Below are 16,995 nucleotides of genomic sequence, written 5' to 3'. Positions count from 1 at the left end.
CCCAGTTATGGACCCTGTGGCACCCTGGGATTTGAATTTTGTACTTCAGAAACTTACATCGCATCCCTTTGAACCTTCAGCAACTTGTGACCTCAAATTCCTTTCATGGAAAACCATATTTTTAGTGGCATTACATCGGCAAGGAGAGAGTCTCAGAACTATAAGCCCTCTTTATTAAGCTCCCTTATTTGGTATTTCACAGAGACAGGGTTTCTTTACGGACTAACCCTTCATTTGTTCCTAAGGTCTCTCCTCAGGTCAATATTAATCAATCCATTGAACTACCTTTGTTTTTCCCTAATTTTTCTGACAAGGCAGAGTATAAATTTCACCAGCTTGACTTTCATAGACAATTGCGATTTTATCTCGATAGAACTAAGAGTTTCAGAAAGTCAGACCAATTGTTGTATTTCCTTTTCGGATGCAAGGAAGGGCCTACCAGTCTCAAAACCCACTTTATCACACTGGATCTCAAGCTGCATTTCATTCATTTATACGTCCAGTGGCAAAGATCTTCCCTTCAAGGTGAAAGCCCACTCTACCAGATCTGTTTCTACTTCGGTAGCTTTTCAAGCAAAGATTCCAATGGATAACATTTGTGCAGCAGCAGTATGGTCTACACCTCATACAGTTATAACTCACCACAAATTGGACATGGCTTCCAGGAACAAATCTTCCTTTGGTTCCACAGTACTCAGGAGCATTTTCCCATGAGCCACCCAAGATAAAGGTGCTAAGGACGCTGTCTCAAGTTTAAGAATGAAGGAGAGTTAGAACATAAAGAAGTTATGTACTCACCATAATGTTCCATGTTTGTAGTCCATTTCACCCTTCATTCTTACTATCCCACCCTCCTTTGAGGACCTGGGGGAATTGTGACCATTGCCTTATCTCTATGTTGAGACCTTTCTACAAGGTTTGTTCTTTGTCTTTATATATTTACTACTTGCAGCAAACAAGATCTGGGATATGTCAGTGGTGCATTATGGGATACCCCCTTGCCATGAGCCAACCAGAAGACTTTGAGCTAGAGAATTGCCGAGTCGGAGCCGAGGTTCGGCTCCGAATCCAAGTGTAAGAATGAAGGGTGAGATGGACTACAAACATGGACCGTTATGGTGAGTACTTAACTTCTTTTTATCGGACGTTGATTTGGCTAATATTATAGAGTCAACACCTAGGATTACCTATAGAAGAGGACCAAATTTAAAAAAATCTTTTAGAGAGAGTGAATTCTCCCCACTCTAGAATTACTGGCATGTATAAGTATGAAAATTGCTCCTACTGTAGATACATGGAGGTGGGAAAGTCTTTTTCCATAAGGAGCAGGAAGTATGTCAATACTAAGAGATTTAACTGCCTCTCTAAGGGTGTATTTGTTTGGCTTCTTGTAGACTCTGTCCTTATTTTTATGTTGGAAAGACAGATCGTAGACTGAGGAACAGAGTTTATGAGTACATGTATAGTATCAAAAAATCTAAGGTCGAGAATGCCCTGGCAAAACATGTCCATGATCTTCACGGGCATAATTTTAGCTTTCGGGTTATTGATCAGATTGATTTCAACATAAGAGGTGGACCTTTTTTCTACTTTGTTAGAATTCCAAGAGCTTTTGTGGCAATTAAGATTTAATACCTATTGTCCACCAGGCCTAAATGATACGTGTTCTTTGACCTGTGTATTGAAACTCAGAAGCATTCAAAGATAAAATTTTAGGTCTTTTTTAATACATCTAATGAGTTCCATTAAGAATATGAATATATTTTTTGGATAGCTTGTAATTAAGGTGTAATTCAGTTCGTAATTTATAATTTATTTAATTTATATATTTTAAATAAATGTTACTGCTTTTGATGTATATTTAAACAAATGAATTATTTTTTTATTATTTTACTAGGTTTTTCTGGTTGCTGGTTTTTAGGACATTTAGCATTTCAGTATTTTAGTATTTCAACGTTTTTAGTAGTATATTAATTGCATGTTTTAACAGTGCATTAATTAATTATATTTATTCATTTTTTTTACTATGCAATAAGTTGTTTTGATAGATTATATCACTAGTAACACGATTTTAATGATCTTTACATATTTTCCATAATATTTGTTGCTTTTGGTTTAATGTGATTAAGCATGTGACCAATTACTGAATGTATTTAAATCAAGATGTGATGTAGTGTGGTTGTCTGAAGAAGACTTATTCATTGAAATAAGTTGAAAGCATTAACTTTATTGTTTTTTTTAAGTATAATAAAACTTTTGGTGGAATAAGTTCCTTTCGAGGACTTCCGTGATTCATAGCCAGCAGTTCTGTGTTTTTAATTTGGTGCTTGTGGGAGAATACCAGTGGTTTACTTACCTCTGTACCATTTGCTCTCTACCTTGCTCGGTACTCATCCAGGCTATTCCTGACGTTGAGGTCTCTTTCTTAGCTTACTTATGGAATGACCATCAGTCTCCATGGTTTTACCTACACCTGTCCACAAGAAGAAGGAAGTTGTCAAGGGTGTTTTTGGGTGTTGGACTGGCTACTGTTGTGCCTCAGCTGCTGGTGGATGACTCTGTTGTGGCCGCTCATTGTCCCTCAGACTGACCATCTTTTTTGTTCAGTCACCTTTGCTAAGCAGATGCATCCACGAACATCTAGGGGATAGCTGGATACTCTGCAGCTGTAGAGATGCCCTTGTTTGGCAAAGGAAAACTGCTCTTTTTGATCTCAGAGGAAGAGGTAGGTGAAGGTTTTTCACTTACTCAGGACAGGGAACCTGCAACTGTGATTAGTATGCCTTCTGAAAGTCAGACTTTTTCCAGGGAGATTCCCAGGGAAAGAGAACATAGTGAAAACACTTTCTGTTCTCCTGTCTCTTTTTCCATGGGCAGGGAAGATTTTATTGGGATTTACTAAGGAGCTCATTAGTGCCTTTTCCTTGCCTTCTGTTTCTTAAGGCAAGAAAAGAAAGATAATTTCCTCTCTTTCTGATGTGGATTTTCAGTCTGGAGAGCAGGCATTACAGGGGGATGGTTGTACCTCAGGAATGTCTTAACTTGAACATTCTAATTTTGAAGAAAGTATAGATTCAGATTTCCCTGCCAAAGTTTTTTCCATTTCTGACACTAAGATGAAGGTGGTTTTTCAGTGGCAGCAGAACGAAATTCCTATTGCACAGAAAATGTAGCAAAATTTGTTGCAGTTGAACATGCCTAAAGCTGCAGAACTTCCCTCTGTGTTGCCTGCTTTAGAGAATGTTTTTCTTACTGCTTCTAGTTTCCTGATAGTCAGTCTTGCCCCTGGGATGTCTGACAGGTTATACAGGGTACATCAGACTCTTAAGTATCTGTTTTCTAATCCTAAAGTAGACCCAGAAGTAATTTCTTTAGCTAAAACTTCTGTTAACAGTTTACAGCTGCTAATGCAATTCCTTCTGATGATGTTGTGTCTTTCGGCTTTTAGAGGTCGCCACAGCGGAACTCCGGTCTGCTAATGATTGGTAGTTGATTTTTACGTGCCAAGTTCGCAGTCCTGATGCACAACCTTCAACGAAGGTACGCCCATTCACGCATGTCTCCACGCAGAACACGCTCTAGCTGAGAATCGAACCGGACAGCGTCTTACTGTGAGGCGACAATGCTACCGCAGCACCACCATCCTTCTGATAAGGATGGGAAAGCATTAGACAAGCTGGAGAAGACAATTCTTTCATCTTGTACTTTAACATATAGTATTTTGAACTGTAGAGCATACATGCTATAGTTTTCAGTTTTATCTTTTGAGAACACAGAGAAGTTAATGGTTAACCCTCCTTCTTCTGAGGTAAAAACATCTTTGAATGCTTCCGTAACATCTGGTTAAACATAATTTATAGTGTACTTATGTTTGGCCCTTCTGCAGCTGTTAAACAAGTGTGATAAAAGGGGAAAACTGATTCAAGGATTAACTCAGATTTTTCAACCCAACTTTTTCAAAGCAAATAAAAATTCCCATCCTCCTCAGGTCCTTTTCAGGATTTTGGGGTACATGGCATCAATGATTATTATGCTTCCCCTGGCCAGACACCACATGAGGAAAATATAATGTTACTTTTGATCAGTCTTTCAGATCTCAGTGCTGGAATTTGTAAAGAGGAGGATTCAATGGTAGATAGACCAGAATTCTTGCAATTCAGGTCTGCTACTCTCCCATCTGATCCCTCCTGTAGTCTCTCACCACAGATGCATCAGACCTGGCATAGGCTGTGGTTTTAAAAGGAGAATTGATGGACATGCTCCACCTAAAGAAAACCATATCCCCTCGAGCCACACGCTCTGGGGATCTAAACCTCACCACAGCAATAAATAGGACAGGCTGGAGGGATAGATTCCTGTCCCAGAGACCTCCCATGCTTTGGAACAAGATTTCAGTCTACATTAGGCAGAGCTCCTCACTAACACTCTTCAAGAGAAACCTTGACGAGTGGATGGGAAACAAAGTTTACCCCAGAGATCACTTCAGTGGCTCTGCTGGACAGAGGCACAGGGAACTAATCTAAGGGGGCGGTGAAAGCCAACACATTCTGGCTAGGCTTATAAATGCCTTTGGGCAGATAGCCTTGTACCTACCTATGAGTTAAAATGCAAACTCTGGATTCCTCAAGACAAAAGTGCATAAATGTCAGAAATCTTGGCAGTAATCAACCCTTTGAAAGCCTTACGTCACCTGTGGTCCCCAAGAGCACTGATTGTTTACACAAACAAAACCACTGTGATGTGGCACATAAACAAACGGGGGTTATCCAATCTTATCCTCTTTGCAGACCTTCTGTGATATCCTGGGATATAGCAGCTCAAGTCAGTTAGACTCTTCAGGCTTCATACCTTCCATCAGAGCAAAATGTGATTGCAAACAAGCTCAGCAGGACCAGGACAGACCCCCATGAAAGGAAATTTTATCCTGGGATCTTCCAGGAATTGATTCAAATGTGGAAACACCTCAAACATATCTGGTTGCCTCCTTTCTAAACACACAAGTAAAGAAATTCTGCTCCAGGACTCTCTGCAAACAGGCCTGGAAGACAGATGCTTTTGCATTCTCTTGGATGGGAGAGTTCCTATGTACCTTTCCACTAATACCCATGGTTTTCTGAATATCCAGAAGGGCTCTCCAAAACATTGTGGTGTTGATTCCCTTTTGATCCAGACAGCAGTGGTTCTCCCTCATTTTCAGTCTGCCCAAGTGCAATTACCACAGACTTTCTCACAGGTTGGATTTTCTTACACAAAGACATGTGTTGTTTGATACACTCCATCCTGAAAGCTCTTGAACTAATTATTCCTAAACTACCTTTCCTATGTACACATACGTCAGTGACTTTCACAAATTGCATATAATTATATCTGACCTATTGTACTGCTGCTTAACTGCACATATTGATGATTATGATGTTGTAAAATGCATTTGTTTATTTTATAATTATCTGTTTTATTCATTGTCACTTTGCATGTAATTTTACTAATGTTAGCTGAGCAATCTGTATGTTGTGTAAGTACTACTGTAAGTAGTGCTCATGGAACTTTGTATGGAATGCTGCTAATGTTGCCTGAGTTTTTCTATATGTTGTGTATGTACTACTGTTGTTTTTTGTCATGGAGTTTTTCTCCCCAGACCTCTTCTGGAAAGGGGCCTGTTTACCTAGTTGGACTTTCCTAATAAACAAGTGGAAATTAATAAATTAATGAATTAAATGCCTGAATGATGGACATTTCATACATTTTAGGAACTTTTTTCCTGAAGATGTGCAGTGGGTAAAAAAGGAAATAAAAAAGTGCTGCTAGAAAATCTTGTATGTGCAAGTGGAAAGGATTTTCTAGTTAGTGCCAGTACAGGATCCAGGACCCTCTTCAGGCCTGGCTACCTCTAGTTCTTGATTATTTATGAGTTACTGTCCTGTGGCCTATCTTATTCCTCTATCAAAGTGGATTTGTAAGCCATTTTTGCTTGTCTGCCCTTTGATCCCCCCCTTTTTAACCCTACTCAAGTTAAACAATTTTTGAAAGGAGTATTGCAGATTCTTCCACCTAGGAAAGAGGTGGCTCCTCCTTTGGATCTAAACTTTGTGACTGAAGAGCTTTCTCTTTCTCCATTTGAAATAGTCTGTCTTTTTAAATTGAGGTTCTTAAAATGGAAGGCAGTTTTACTCTTTGCTCTGACATCTGTTAGCAAAATATCTGAGTTACAAGCACTGATGGTGAGTCAACCTTACCTCATTTTTCCCAAGGACAGTGTTTCTTTGAAAACTAACCCTTCTTTTATGCTTAAAGTGGTCTCCAGGTTTACTTTAATCTAGACTGTACATCTCCCTGTCTTCTCTGAATTCAGAAACAAGGGAGAAAAGATTCTTTACAGTCTAGATGTCCACAGGCAGTTCAGATATTACCAAGACAACAGTTGAACCTTCAGGAAAGCTGATTAGCTGTCTGTCTCCTATGATGGTAAGAAGGTCTCGCTATTGTCTTTTTGTTATACTTACCATAATCAGCCTCTTCCACAAGGGGGTTGGCCTGTTTGGTGGCTTTCTGGAAAGGTGGGCACTGGAAGTATTGCAGATCCAGACCAGGCCTTGCTAAGACCATTCTCCAAGGACTCCTGGAGTCTTAGTTTATTGACTGTCCTCCCTTTTTTAATTTTCAAATCTGTGATAATCTTCCCATATAGCATAGGCTCCTGCAACAGTGATTTATGTGGCCTCAATTGAAAATGGATACAATTATCCAGTTGGACTTTCCTAGTAAACAAATGTCAGTCAATCAATCAATAAATAAATAACTGAATATGGAGCTCCTCTCAAACTCCTGACATTTGGAGCAAGTGGAAGGCACCCTCAAGCTTTACTTAGGATACAGCACTGTACTTTTTCCCTTCCTTTCATGTCGTGAGGATGTCCTATTGCAGCAAAGAAGACAGACACAGGGGCAGATCTTACACTGTAGTCTTACATTCACTTCAAACATCATGTGTGCTTACATCTGGGTGCTAAATATACCTCTCCACCTTTTAGTACAAAAACTCTGGACAAAGGCAAAAATAATGGGGGCAGAGGCCCAAAATAGGGAGAATTTTTAAATGTTGCTCTTCTAAACTTACAAATTTGCTAGAATAACAGGTGTTGCATTAGCATGCATTTTTCTGAAGGATACGAAGCCTAAAATTCACAGGTTTATCATTTTTAGTGACTTCAATCCTCAGTGATTTGCCAGAAAAAAAATGCAGATTTTATGAGGAACAGACCAAAAATATGAGACAAAAATCTGGACTTTCTGAGAAAATCTAGACAGTTGAGAGGTATGGTGCTAAATAGTGACATAGAAAAGAGGGCAAAAATCCTTGGTTCCAAGATTATTCAATCCTCTCTAGTCCAGGTAGAGATAGAAAATGTCATTCCCTCCCTTGCCTCAACAAATTAGCTTCAAAATAGGTATGATGTGTACAGCAGGATGCTTGTCAAGGTGTACTCTTACAACATGTACTCGTGTTACATTTATGACCAGTCTGTGTTTTTTGCAGATCGCAATGATCAAAGTGGCTGTTCCAAGAATGACTTGCAAAGTGGTGGACTGTGCTATTCAGTGCTTTGGTGCTGCAGGAGTTTCCCAAGATTTTCCTCTAGCAGTTATGTGAGTATCATACTGTAGAAGTAGCTTAGATTGCTATATCTCATGTATATTATTTCTCTTGGTGAACTATGCATATTGGCTGTAATGAATGAGTAAAAGTCATCCTTTAAAGTTTCTAAATGTTTTCTTTTTAAACAGAAACAAACAAGACCAATTCTCTAATAGGAAATTATTAAACTTGTCTTTTATGTTAAAGAGTTTTGAGCTTTACTTTTGGAGTCCTTCCTACCATTTGTCCTTTTTTATTCTTTATTCACTTACACGTTGTCGCAGTTATTTATATACTTGTACAAAATAACCACCTCATCTGTGCTTAATTATGAAGTGCTCTTTAGTATTTTTATGAATTCTAAGTATATATGGGTATGACTGTTTGTGTCTTGCCGAATTAATTTTGTAGTTTAGTTGCACAGATGACTGACTTTAATCTTCTGTCTTCATTTAGAATTAGAGTAGAGAACTGCATGTTTTCTGTGTCATTTTAACTGTCCCTTTTAAATTCTGCTCAGTTAAAGGCTGAGTACTTTTTCATGATATTTATTGCATTACATTTTTATTGATGGTCAGTAGAGGCAGTAATCCTATATTATGTACCCTTATGGGTAGTTCTGTGGAATACCATACCATCCAGAGGGTTTTTAATGGCCAGCACTACAGAATGAGGGCTTCATTGCCCCTGGAAGCATCAGTATTACCAAGTACCATGTACCCTTTTAGGTATTAATTTCTGATAATGGATTGCCATTGTGGTTGTTTTGAAAGTATAAAATAATAAAATAAATGTTATATCTAGTGTTTTGATATAAAATAAATAGTACTTGACTTGTGGCAAAATTTTACTTTATCATAGAAGCTGTATGTTTAGTTTTATTTTTTATCAATTTATTTGTACATTGGTCAGTTTTGACATGCATGGTCAAGACTGCAAATGTAAGTGAATGGAAAACAGTTGTATTGCAGTGATAAGTAGTTACAGATTCCACCCTAAATCATAACCATTATCTTATTGGTAAACACATTTGGTCTTAAAACCGACACAGCTTTGACTCAGAATTTACACAATCTGGCAAGACTTGCTTAACAAAGAAATACTAAAATTTAGAGGTTACCACACATCACAGTAATGGTAATCCTTAGTATGCATGTGTCTCTAAATAGTCAACACCCACTGCCATTTCCTTCTGTCTTAAGGTGTAGGGCATCTTGGAGGGCAGTTTCCCATGGCCACACCTAGCAGAGGTATCTCTGGCATTCAGTTTATTTGAGTGCTGCATGAAATCTGCAGAAACTTTTAATTGTCTGAAGACTCTTGCACTGTGACTGTATTAGCCTGTGGCTTACTACAGGCTGCACAACCAATTTCTGTTCCCAAAAATTCTCCATTACACACAGAGGCCTGTTTAAGGCTGCATTAGTCGGGAGGGCCCACACCTCATCTACCCATTGACATTCCAGAAATGTGTGCCTTGCATTCTGTACCTGAGCCCACATTGCATACATTCCATTAAAACTAAATACCCTCACTTAAACTATGCCATGGCTCAGTACCCAACACGAATAATTAGCAATATATTTTCCTTAAAATGGGGTTGCATTTCTGATCTCCAGTAGAGTCTCCAGTGCACCTCTTTCTATGAATCTGCATCTGTCTTACATCCTCATCCCTTATTGTGGCCCCTAATGCTTTCTGTGGTCATGTCCACATTCCATCAGGAACTTATAGATGCAGGATGCTCTGGTGTCATGCAGGGGCTACATTGTAGAAAATACACACAAAAATAGCCAGAAATGAAACTAGCACCAACTTCCATCAGCTGCAATAATTTTGTTTGGCTTATTGCCATGTACAATTGTAAATACATCCAGATTTCATTCTTCTCTGGCCACCAGACCTTCTACACTTGGTCAGAGAAAAGCAAAGAACTTTTGCATTCTTTAATAATTTCACATTGTATAATGTTTGTATCTTTGCTTTTATTTTATTCACTTGTTAACCAGGTAAGGCCACTGGACACAAGTGTCTCTTTTCTGGAACGACCTGGCAGCATGTCAGACAGTAGGTAGATGGAGGTGGATGGAATCTAACCTTTTGCCCTTGACTGCAGGAAGCATTTTGCTCACAGATCGGAACCTTAACCCTCTGTCTAACTGCCAGACACAATTTCTGCATAACCCCTGTCTTTCCTGTTCATGAGTGATTCCACAGAAATGTTGAGGCTTCTCATAGACATGCCACTCCACTTCCTTTCACAATCTTGGCTTGAACTGAGACCCATGCAGGGTATAACAGCTTAAAAATATAGTGGGGATCAATCAGCCTGCATCATAGTAAATCTAAAGCAGAAGGTTGTAATTCAAAGTGGAAATGGATGAAGAAGCATGGGGGGGGGTTCAAGAAATAAGGAGAGTGGGATTTTGGATGCAGATCCTTAAGGCGAATAATAGCATACAAAATATTTTATTAATAAAATAGCATAAAGTATTGTACGAATAAAGCCAATACAAAAATGGAGAAAGGAAATTTTGGTAATAGGAATCACTGCAAGGAGAGGTACAGAGAGTAGGCAAGAGGTGGCTGGAATTTACTGGAGAAAACTGCAAAGGAGCCAAAGTATTGGGAGCAAATAACTAGAGAGGGAAATATAATGTAGTGGGATAAGGCCAATATGATGACTGGACTGTAGGCTAGAGATTGCCTTCTGTACTAGGGAATGATATCAGAGTATAGGCAAAGACAAAGGGATCAGGGAATCATAAGTGAAGGACCTACTCTTCAATAGTTTTTAGTTCAACCTACAACAGAAACTACTATTAAAAATGGGATAATTAGTAGGGCATGTGAAATATTGCAAAATAACTATAGGAATCAATCAGAGCAGGTTAGAAAGGCTTGGGGAAGAGAGTCTGGAAAAGCAATTTACATGGGAACAATGAGAGGATGTGTATATGGCTCCCAAGTATGCAGCAAAGTCCAGAAGGTTTAGAATTTTTGTTTGGAAGTGTTTACATAGGTATTTTTATACCCCAAGCAGATTTCAATTATTTTTTTCTTAGGTAGATAACAAATGTTGGAGGTGTGATGGGGAAGAAAGAGGTAATTGGGAACATACGTTTTGGCAGAATACTCTGTCAGAAATATTGGGTGAGCAAATGAATGTAACTAAAAAATGATTATTTTGAGCTTAGGCAAAGGATCTACATGGAATAGGCATAGTAAGACCTTGTTAAGATTAATTCTGTTGCCTGCCAAACATATCAGTTACTAGAAAATGGAAATCAAAGTCAAAACCAACTGTATTTGAAGTATTGAGTATTGTAAAAAGAAATAAAAGAAAAATAAATCTTTAGAAAAGGGAGGGAGCAAATTTCATAGAAATAAATGGCAATTGTGGGAACAATATATGCAGAATAATGTTCAGTAGGAGGAGTGAGTTTAAGGGAAGGCAAAAATAAAGCAATTTATGTAATGCTGGATTGATTGTCATAAAGAAAGAAAATGTATGTGATGTATAATGTGGTTTGTTTTCTTCTCTATTAATGCATGTTTGCCTTTGTATTAAGTGACAGTTATATAAATGTGTTAAAAAATGTTAGGTGTAATTGGCAAGAAGTGGTTTGAAGGGCATTCATTTCAGTATGGAGAGAATGGTGTATCCCAGGGGGCTGGAGAAAAATCATTCTTGTCTCATGTTCAAGAACTAAGGGGGCATTCACAGCTGTGGGTGATATAGAAGTGTCAAACTCCCTCACACTGTATGAAAGTGCTGAAGATGGTAACTGACAAATGAATATGCAAAGTAGTATAAAACAAGATGGGAGATGAGCAGATCAGGATTTAGTAGAACTGAGCTGATGTTTCAGTAAGACAGATTGTGGAGATGTTGGACATGAGGAAAGAGCCTAATTGCATATTCCTAGACTTGGAGAGCACATGATAAGGTCCCAAGAGTGCTGATTTTTGGCAGTCCTGCAATGGTTTGAAGTCCTGGAAACATTAGTAGAGTTAGTGCAGGCTATGTACAAGGACCCAATGAGAAAAGTACAAACAGGGGGTTCTCATTTGGGGTGGATGTGCATCGGGGCTCAGCTGCGAGGCTAGTCCTGTTCGTACTGGTGATGGGCTATATTAGCAGACAGCTTAGAATTGTGTATGCAGAAAAGTCTAGAACTCTAAGCAGACTCTGAATTGGAACTTCAAATGATAGGGGACTAGTATGCAAAACTGAAGGTGGATAGGATGAAACTGAGCACAGATTAGGCAGTGGTCATGGAACCAAATGGAGGAAATCAGAATAAGCTGAAAATTGAGATAGAAGGGGACAGTGTAACAGGTTAACAGCTTAGGTTTCTGGGAAGTATGTTTGAGGAGAATTGAAGTATGAATGAGGAAGTAAAAGCTAGCATGAGAGCAGTTGGACCCAATGGTATGAAGTGTCAGCGATACTATTCCACAGAAAAATGTCAAAGAAGCTGAAGAGTAAAGTGTACAAAACAGTGGTGTGACCAGTGGCTCTATATGACACAGAAATCTAGGCAGCTGAGAAAGCTTGTGATGATAGAGATAAAGTGCCTCAGTGGGCATTATGATGCGGACTGTGAGGCAGATGAAAGGAGGAGAACATAAGAGTAGAAGCCCAAGTAGTCCCAGCTGCAGAGAATATGAAGGAAAATAGACTGTGGTGGTCTGATCACGTGTGCAGGAAAACAGAAACTGATTTGATAAAGAAGATTTAGGAGAAGCAGAAAGATGGATGAGGCAATGAGGATGTTCAACTAAGAGACAATTGGATTGTGTGAGAGTAGGCCTACAGCAGTCAGACAGGACTGTCAAAGAAGGTATGAGAGTGGCTTTGAATCAAGACACACCTCAACCCCATGTAGAAATAAGAAAAATGTGGTGGTTGTTGATTGTGATCATGATGATGTCTATAACTGCCTGGAACTAAAGGGTCCCTTCTCTGATTTAAGCAGTACCACAATTAAGGATGTACTGAATAATATACACAAATTCACTTTATGCATTTAAACAGGGAGATTATAGGTGGCATGATCATATGAAAAAGCAGCTTGAATGCTTCTGTTGGTATGACTTCAAGTCCTGAGTCTTTGCTACTAAGGGCTTTCCAGATCACATCATCATCATCAACCCCCTTCTTCCCATTTCCTATATGGAGTCATGGTACCATGTTAACTCTCGCCATCTCTCTCGATTCAATGCCACACTTCTGCCTTCTTTGACACTCATGCCTGACTGTCACACAGTCAATCCACCTTTTTGCTGGATGCCCTCATTTCATCTTAACTTCTTCCTCTCTGCCCCAAATCTTCTTCATCAGGTTGTCTTCTACTTCTCTGCACATGTCCCTAAATCACTGTAATCTGTTCTCTTTGATCTTTTCTGCAGTTAGAGATACTTTGGCTTCTGCTCTTATTTCTTCATCTGTCCCACAATGTGCATCCCACCACCCTTCTCAGGTACTTCATTTCCATCACGTCTAGCTTTCTCATCTGCTTTGCCTTTACTGGCCAGGTTTCTGTGCCATACAGTAGTACTGGTCACATCACTGTTTTGTACACCTTACTTTTCACCTTCTTTGGCATTTTTCTGTCATACATTATACCAGACACTATGCCAATTGGCTGCAGCCCCTCTGATTCTAGCTTTGACTGCTTCATTCAGACTTCTCTTCTCCTCAACCACCCCTCCCAGATACTTGAAGCTGTTAACCATTTCCACTGTCTTCCCTTTTATCTTAATTCTCAGCTTCTTCTGATTACCTCTATTTGCTGCTATTACCACTGTCTTATCTGTACTTAGTTTCATCTCATGTGCCTTCAAGTTTGTATTCCATTCTCCTATCCTTTGGTGAAGTTCTTGCTCAGAGTCTGCCTGTAATGCCATATCATCTGCATACAGCAACTTTGCTGATCTGTCCCCTCCAACCTTGTTGATCTGTCCCCTCCAACCCATTTGCTAATGTTGTCCATCACCAGAATGAACAGCAGAGGGCTCAAATCTGAACCTTGGTGCACACCCACTCCCACTGGGAACCCTTCTGTGAGACTAAACACTATTCATACGTGAGTCATTGAGTCCTTGTACATACCCTGCACTAATTCTACCAATGTTTCTGGGACTTTGAACCACCATAAAACTGCCCAAATCAGCTTTCTTGGGACCATGTCATATGCTTATTCTAAGTCTAGGAATGCCCAGTTGGACCCTTTCCTCATCTCTAGCTTCTTTTCAACTATCTTTCTCACTGCAAACATCAAGTCAGTTGTGCTGCATCCTGATGTGAATCTGAACTGCTCATCTCCCGTCTTACTTTCTAGTATTCTGCATATCCATTTATCAATCACTTTCTTCTGAACTTTCATGCAGTGTGACAGGAGTTTGATTCCTCTGTACTGTCCACAGTTGCGGATGTCCCCTTTGTTCTTGAACACTGGCACTAGTATGCTTATTCTCCAGTCATCTGGGGTATGCCTTTCTCTTCATATTGCTGTGAGTACTCTGAGGAGCCATTTCTCCCCTGTCTCATGCAACATCTTTATCATATCTGCTGTGACCTCATCTGGGCCTGCTGCTTTCTCTGACTTCATTTTCTTTAGAGCTGTTCTTACTTTTTCTAAGGTGGGCTCTTCTACTCCTCTCATTGTAGGCAGTGTCTCAGGCAGTACAGCTTCTGTGGGGTTTTTCCTTCATTCAGAAGCTGTTGGAAGTGCCCTTTCCAGCTGCCTTTGATGTCCTGTGGACTGTTGAGTAGGTTGTTGCTGACATCCATTATGAAGGGTGTCTGACTATCTTCTTTATCTTTCTTTGTCTTGCAACCTGATAAAGTTTCTTTGTGCCACCTACTGACTCACTTTCCTGAAGCTGGTAAAGTGCCTCCACTGCCATGTTCTTTGCTATTGCAAATCCTTTCTTAGCATCTTTGTTAGCTAACCAATATTCCTTCATAGTCTGGTCCGTCTTTTCTATTTCCCACTTTTCTTATTTTGATGGACTTCTGCATTCCACCACCTGCTTTCCTTATGTACCTTATTTATATACCTGGTTCAGCCACATATCTATTCTGTAGTCCTCACACTTGTTGTTTTGAGGCACTGCCATTCTTCTTCATCTCCATCTATTTCCTCCTGTTATTGGGGTACAAATGCCCTGAGTAATTCCTTGAACTGTCATGATTTCTCCCCAGTCAACTTCCAGGTTCTTCAACCTGATCTCTGTTGACCTTAAAACCTTCTCTGACCATTGCTTGCATTTGATTTTGGTAACCAGTGGTTTATGTTGTGGGCTGACTGTTTCACTGGGGATGACTTTGCGATCACTAATTCTATGCCAGTATCCTTTCCTTACTAGGAGGAAGTCTACCTGAGTTGCATGTTGGCCACTCTTGTGTGTGATATTACAACTGTTTCTCTTTCTGAAGCATGAGTTGGCTACTATCAAGCCATTTGCCAGGCAGAAGTCTAGAATGGCCTCTCCTTCTTTATTCCTGTTGCCCCACCCATGTGGACCCAGGCAGTCCTCATATCCTAGTCTGTCTTTCACAATATGTGTATTCAAGTCACCCATTATCAACACAAATTCATGTTGTCCTGCTTTATCTAGTAGGTCCTGCAACTGCTGTATGAATGCACTCTTTTCCTCACTATCACAACCCTGCTGTGGGCATATGCTGAGATTATGAATACTGCCCTATCATTAAGCTAGAGTCTGATTGCCATGAGTCTGTCACTAATTCTGAAGATATTCCTCACTGCCTTGTGAAGCGTGTCTCTTACCACAATTTCCACACTATTTCTAGCCTGTCCTTCTCCTGCGTAGTAGACTCTGGATCACAAGTCAAGTGTTTTTTGCTGCACTCCCCTGCCATCTAGTCTCTTGGATACATAGGATGTTCAGCTTCCACCATACCATGTTGTCATCCACTTCCAAGCTGCATCCTGTCAGTGAACCTACACTAAGTGTAACAATTCTTAGTTTATGTTTGGCAGGTTGATTCTTTTTAGTCCAGCTTTTGCTCAACAGAGCTATCCCAGGTAACCCAGGCTGGGCAACTAGACATCAGCTGGCCAGTAGCTTATTGTTAGCATAGGTCCCTGGCATAGGTCAGAGTAGGCCGGGTCCTCAACCCACTTATCACCAGCAAGTACCCATGCCCTTTTTGGTGGCATTAGTCAACAGATCACATATCTGACTTTATTATAACAAGTAACTAATGTTCTTTGTGATGGGCTCCACCTGTGACAAGGAATGTGATAAGGTGAACTCTAGTAATCCCAGCTCCTGCAGCAGCTGCCTTACTTCTGGTTGTTCTTACTTAGCCTCCTAAAGAATTTTATGAATCTCTCTGTTAACCTTCACCAAGTCATTTAGAGGCTTACATTGGTCTTCCTTTACTTTCCCTATGCATTTTTGCCTTCTGCTCATTTTAATTGTTTTCTGCTTCAAAGCTGGAAAGATCTCTTGACTGTCTCCCTAGCCACAAACCATGTAAGTACCAAAGGCAACACATAGTCATCCAAAGATGCAAAACTAATTTAGTAATAGTGTAATCCAAAAATGCAAAACAAATTTATTAATAGTGTAATTCATAACTGTACCATCATAAATGTAAAGTGTCAGTAGTCAATCATCCCTCTTTTTTGTACCCTATTAAGGATCGACTGAGCTTAGAATTTCTCAAAGCACTCACTAGTATATGTAAATAATTATCTTTCTCATATCTCTTTAAAGACATATTACTCCACAGTTTCTCAAAACACATCCTAAGTAACATTATTTTATCAGTAGAAAAAACTTAAGAAATGCCGTGCTAGTCCACTAACAGAAAAAACAGACAGGAACATAGATGTGATGATATTCCTTTTATTGGGTCGACATAGGTTGCACAATTACTTTTTCAAGCTGGCAAAAGCCCTTTGTCAGGAGTTATTAAACTACTGATGTTAGATACAGTACTTAAATATCCACTTGTGCTTAGTGGATGTTTAAGCACTGTATTTAACATCAGTGGCATAATAACTTAATATCTTTACCAAGGGCTGTTGCAGGTTGGAAGTTCAAGTAATTGCAAAACCATCGTTGGTCCAGTAAAGGGACAGTAAGGGACATGACATCATGTCTGTGCACCAGTGTCTTTTTGCATTCCTTTATCACTAACTGTGTCATGCTGTACACACTGCAAGCAGTGTTTTTACCATCAAGTCTTCCACTGTGTGCAACTTACCACCTGATCATCCATCTACTCTTACACTTTAAAATCTGTTCTCCACACACTCTAAACTCACTCCTTTCTATAAAGCTATGTCTATAGACATTAAATGTATACCTCTTCCCTA

General features: G+C 39.6%; 1 protein-coding gene across 1 annotated transcript in view; it reads left to right on the top strand.

Annotated features, from left to right (window-relative positions):
- The window catches only part of ACAD11 (acyl-CoA dehydrogenase family member 11), a 1,831,981-nt gene that overhangs the window by 1,734,979 nt on the left and 80,007 nt on the right, over positions 1 to 16,995 (top strand). The window contains exon 19 of the mRNA XM_044061525.1: positions 7,535 to 7,644. Within this exon, the coding sequence (XP_043917460.1) occupies positions 7,535 to 7,644 (110 nt within the window). The remainder of the gene's footprint in view (positions 1 to 7,534; positions 7,645 to 16,995) is intronic.

Source organism: Protopterus annectens, chromosome 2.part0, assembly GCF_019279795.1.
Source record: "Protopterus annectens isolate FY-2018-M chromosome 2.part0, PAN1.0, whole genome shotgun sequence".
Classification (NCBI taxonomy): domain Eukaryota; kingdom Metazoa; phylum Chordata; order Ceratodontiformes; family Protopteridae; genus Protopterus; species Protopterus annectens.
This window is presented reverse-complemented; position numbering and strand designations above follow the sequence as displayed.